This window comes from Tupaia chinensis, unplaced genomic scaffold (assembly GCF_000334495.1).
Source record: "Tupaia chinensis unplaced genomic scaffold, TupChi_1.0 Scaffold000030_1, whole genome shotgun sequence".
NCBI classification, from domain to species: Eukaryota; Metazoa; Chordata; class Mammalia; order Scandentia; family Tupaiidae; genus Tupaia; species Tupaia belangeri.
The window spans coordinates 1,339,642-1,344,924 of record NW_006159460.1 but is presented as its reverse complement, the minus strand read 5'-3'; the positions used below and the strand labels follow the sequence as shown (position 1 = coordinate 1,344,924).

Here is a 5,283-nt window from a genome sequence, read left to right as displayed (position 1 = left end):
GGGCCGCGGGGGTCGAGAGGATTGAGAGGGCCGGTGGGAGTAGATGTCGCCAGGTGAGAAGCGCTCGGGGCCTGAGGTTCGCAGACCTTCGGGACCGTCCAGACCCGGGCGGGCAGAAGAGAACGCCAGCCCCGCAGCACTCCAGGCGGGCGCGCTCGCCGCCTCTCGCTCCCGCCCAGCCCCAGCCCGGCCTCCATCTGGCGCCCGGTCTTCCCAGGCAGGGAGCTCCGGGGCCTAGCGGAGTGCGCTCGGTCTGCGGAGGATCCCCGTTTGCCCGGCTGAGTGGTCGGGCACAGGCGTGGCGAGGGGAGGCGCGGGGCTTCCAAGGCACTTGGAGATCCGTCACCACCCCCCATCCCCCGGGACCGCGAGCTCTCCAGGCCCAACTGTTCGGGCTGCTCCTAACAGACCTCTCCCTGTGCACTTGGGCACCGCGGCCCCTCCGCAGGCGCCTGGGCTGGCGAGGAGTAGGAGGAGCCCTGCGCCCCTCGCGGTGGCAGCGCGCGCCCGCCCTCGCGGTGTCTCGGCTCCCGTGCGGAGCAGTTTCCCGCTCCAGTCCGTCTGCAGATCCCACGAGGGCTCGCCCTATGGGCCACGCGGCTGTGGCTCCGCCTGTTTCTCCGAGCTGGAACTGAGAGGGCAGCGCAGGTGCTAAGGGTCACGTTTCCTGGCCTTCGGGCTTTCGAGAACGTTTTCCAACTCCCTGGAGGAAATGCAAAAGAGGGGGAAAAAAAAAAGCCCCCTCCTCTTCACGCTTCTGGCTTGCGGTTGTTTTGTTTCTGCTACTTTGGGGGGGGGTGGGAAGACAAAAAGCAAACTTTCTACATAAGAATGTCGTAGCACACACAGCGCCGCAAAGGGTTTCTTCTTCGGGGCTGTAGAAAAACCCTCTGTCCTGCTTTCTGCATGGTCAAGGAGCAGAATAATGAAACCAAAGACTTTTATTTTATAAACCACTTGATCTTTGCTTGGGAAACTCTATTAATTGAATGGGTTTGCCTTTTTTGCCAGTCTCCTTTATCATTATTTATGGGCTTTAAATTGTTTAAAGTTCCCTTGACGTTCAATTTACAAGTTTGGGGACTTTTTTTGTTCTGCCTTTTGTCCTGGAGAAAGACATCGTGTTGGAAGTGCTTTGAAAAGCCAAACATGAGAGGTTGGCAGTGAAAGGGAAGCGGGTGAGATCCCTTTTACTTCTGTCCCGTTGGTGAATGGCTCTTTTACATAATTGCAGAGCTATTTCAAAGCCAGCCAAGGGCTGACTTCACTTAGAACCACATGGAGTCTATTTTGGGCTTTCAGATTAAAAAAAAAAAGCGCTGAATAAAATAGTTTAAAAAGATGAGCCTTCAACGCTTTCTGCTACTTGCAAATCGGTGTGTCTGAGGGGGAGTTTTACACAAGCACCCCTTTGTAAGTGCGTCTTGGGCGAGGGAGGGCCTGTTCTGGGTTAGCTGGGTGTGAATCCCAACTGCCCTTCCATAAATAAAACCCAACCCAAGTTATTTCCCAACTATTGCCCGGAGCAAGAGCTCTGACAATGACCGAAAGATCAGGCCACTCAAAATTCCTATAAATAAAAACAATCTGGTTGCCCTAGAAACTGGCCTGTCCCTGAGAGTAAGCGGAGGGCGGGAGCACTAGGCCTTCGAGGCTCACAGGTCTTCCCGTGTCCACAGGTGCCCGGGCACCTGCACCTGCTAACCCCACGACCACCAGCAATCTCTCCCCTGGAAGCAGCATGGAAGGGTGACGTTCCCGTGCTTGGTCCCTCAGGACGAGCTTGTGAGGCTGCCCCAAGTTTACTATTTAAAGTGTCACACACTTGTGTGTTTTCTATTTCACACTCAGCCTTTATACACCTGCATGCAACTGCTAACTGGGACAGCCATGAAGCTGGAGCCAGCTTAATTACCAGCACTGCTACTGAACTTCTGAGGTTTAAAGTGGCTTAATACTAATAGGTAGCTTGGCCCCTGTCGAGTAAACCGCCCCGGGCCTGGGCTATTTTCATCTGGGCAGGAGGCTGCCCAGGAAAAAAGTGGGAGGAAGTTAAATGCAGTTTGAGGGCCCAGCTCTCCCTTCCGGATATGGCTCATTTTTGCAGTTGGAGGCGCGTAGAGTGCTGAAGGATAAACTGCGAAGATCTGTACAGGGGTCTTCTGTACAGGGGTCTTCTCGCGCTGCACTTTCAGGCAGTTAGGAGTCGAGCAGGTAGGAATCCGGAATCTGGGGAAGGAAGAAGCCTTGTGCTTGCCTCTCACTGTCCACAAATCTCTCTGAGGAGCTGAGGAAAAACTGGAATTCGCAGCCCTCAGGCTCTGAACGCCTTGCAGGTAACTGAGGAGCCGGGAAACTCTTGTTAATCACAGCCAAACACAATGATCCTTTGATAATATGAACAGTCCAACAGTCGTTAGCTAAGCAGTTAGGTATTCAATGAGAAAATATTACTGCATTGCATTTGAGAAAAAGCACACCAGTAAATAAAATGCATATTGATGAGAATTTTCTGAACTCACTAATAAAAAAAGATTAGTATTATAACCCCTACAGTCAATACTTTCTGAGGCAATTTATGGATGCAGATAATAAGCCATCAAATTATTTCAAGTGTAGCTGTGATCCGACGGATCTAAATCTTCTCACTGAACTTTACATGTAGAATTACCACCAAAATACTCAAAGGAATCACCCGTCTCAGGTGACAAAAGTCCCTCGAACAATATATTTGCCACCGAATAGTAAAGTGGCAAGCCTTCCTGGGTAACATGAGTAACAGCTGACGCGGGCATGCCGGTGGAAGGCAGCGAGGGCCCCAGCTGTAGCCACGTAAATCAAGGAGGGACGGCGCGCTCGCTCGCTTAGTATTCAGGAAACAAGGCAATGGCGGCAGCCGCATTACTGTAACTGTCTCATAATGAGAGGGGTATTTATTATGCTCATAAAGAAACCAGCCTTTTGCCCTGGGCTGCTGCCCCCTCTTCTTCCCTTTTGCTCTCTTTCCTTTTTCTTCCTTTGCGGGAGTGGAGGCCAGGGATACAGCTGGGAGACCCACGGACACCTTCCGGGTGGGTCCCAGTGGGAATTCATTTCCTCTCTGGCCGCCTAAGCCACCCCGGGCCTGGGCGTGAGACGAGTGAGGCAATACAGGCGAGTCCTAATGAATTCCTTTCAAACCGCCTGCTGCCGGAGCTATCTATTACTCGGCCTAGAGTGGGGACCCGCGCCCGAGACGTCTTTGTCCGGGTGACGGTGGGGAGGAGGGAGGAGGTAGACGAGGACGGCTGGCGGCGGCCCGTGAGTTTTCCCAACGCCCCGGGGCGCCAAGAACGCACCCCCCCTTTTTCCTGTAGGGCCCGCTGGGTGGCCAGTGGGTCCCGGCCAGACGCCCCGCTGAAAAGGAGGTCTGGGATTAAGATGTCCCCCCACCCCGGGGGCCTTAGGGTCAGAGAGAAAGAAAAAGGAAGAACGAGAAAGAAAAGCTTCAAAGAATTGGGTCGATAAATTCATAACGATCGATTTATCTTTATCTCCCAATTAAATGTGCTTGTAAGTGATACGTAACACACGTCCAACACGGGCCGACTCCCCGTCACTAGCTCCTCGGCGTGAGCTGATTTTTTAATGACCAGTGTTAACAATGCCCCCTCTCTCCTCCCCCGCCCGGTGCCTATGGCGGTCTAGACCGGGAAAGTTGAATCGGGGCCCGGAAGGCGCGTGGAAGCCCCGCGCGCGCTGGTGCGCTTCGCGTGGTCATCCTTTGCCACGAAATTATTCCATTTTTAAAAGGAACGCAAGGGCTGAAAGTTTTCGTTTTAATATGTGGGGAGGTAAAAGCATCCCTTGTTTCCCTCCACCCGCTCAAATCCTCCAGTACCCAAATTCCGGGATCTTTACCGGTGCCGAGGACAGGGAAACATCTTGAGGGAATCGGCTCCATCCCGTAGTCCGCAAAGGCGAACCGCGCGCCCTCGAGTGCTCGCGCTGGAAACCGGGCGGCGACGCCAGGGTGAGCGCTCCCTCCGCTCCCAACGTGCTTAATTAGCGCCTATTTACAAAACGCAGCTTTTATTTGAGCAAACATCATAAAGCTTTCATCAGGATAATCTCACGTTATACAATCTGGAGGCATAGCAACTCCCCCCTTCCTCCCCGAGGATGGAGCAGATAAAGGACTCGCTTTATTATCATAATTATCGTGGTTGTTATTTTGGTGCGCGCTGGCAAAGTGTGTAAATAGGTGCGGTGATTAGGAGTGTCATGAAAAATGACAGTAGGGATCGCTCACGGAAGGGCCCAGCTCGGGATGGGAAACCAGCGGCCTCCCCGCCCCACCCAGTAGCGCCAGGGAGCAGAGAGACCCCGGAGGAGTCCCCGCAGCTGTCAGCTTCCGGATGGCGCCTTGGGGGCGGATCTGTCAGGGAAGGACCCTGATTCCAACTCCCGGAACCATGCCCGGACCCCTGGTGCAGCCGGAGCACCCAGTGCTAGGGTGAGCCGCGGGGCTGGTTTACTCTTTGCAAATATGAAAGTCTCTAGCTATGACGCGGCGGGTGGAAGCCCCAGAAGTTGCTCTCGAGGTGGCATCGAGAAGGCTGCTGGGCTCCAGTGTCCAAGTTGTGGAGGTACCAAAGGTCCCTCTCAAGTTGGCGCGGGCGGGGAGCCCAGGCTCAGGCTCTGGGCTCTGCGCTCTCCGACGGTGGCGCCCGAAGCCCGCTAGCCGCCAGCCAGAGTAGAAGAGGCGGAGCCTCCGTTTAGCTCCGCCCCATATCGGTGCAGCCAATGGGAGGCGGCTCCCAGCCCCACGTGAGGCAAGCTCGGCCCGGCAGCAGGCAAAATGTGAATGAGAAAGAGGAGCGCGATTTAAAGGTGCTGGCGGCGCCCGCCGGAGACAAGCGCGCCGGCTTCCCGCGCTCCCCAGCGGCCCGCGGGAGGCGACGGACGGACCGACGGACGAACAAACGGGCGCACGGACGGCTGCTAGCCAGGGCAAAGAGCAGCAGAACCAAGAGCGCGGGCTCCGACGGGCAAGCGACCGGCAGCGGCTCCAACGAGCCTGCGGGGCGCGGGCGCCCTCTTCCCTCTGGGGTGCACCGCCTCACCCCCCACACCGCCCGCACCTGTGCTGGCCTGGCATGCAGCGGGGCCAGGGCTGAGGGGCCGCGGCTTCTGTCCTCCGGCTCCCCCTCGACCCCTGCTCCGCGCTCCCGGCGTTGCTCCGGGCGTCCGGCGGGCTTCCTGGCGGCGGGGCGGAGCGGGGGCTTTTCGCCCCCCCCTCGC

The 5,283-nt window shown here is 56.2% G+C and overlaps 1 protein-coding gene across 1 annotated transcript in view; it reads left to right on the top strand.

Annotated features, from left to right (window-relative positions):
• The first annotated feature begins 4,544 nt into the window (after positions 1-4,544).
• Positions 4,545-5,283, top strand: part of GBX2 (gastrulation brain homeobox 2) — a 3,191-nt gene continuing 2,452 nt past the window's right edge. Inside the window, exons 1-2 of the mRNA XM_006140343.1 lie at positions 4,545-4,628; positions 4,783-5,270. Of these exons, the coding sequence (XP_006140405.1) occupies positions 4,545-4,628; positions 4,783-5,270 (572 nt within the window). The remainder of the gene's footprint in view (positions 4,629-4,782; positions 5,271-5,283) is intronic.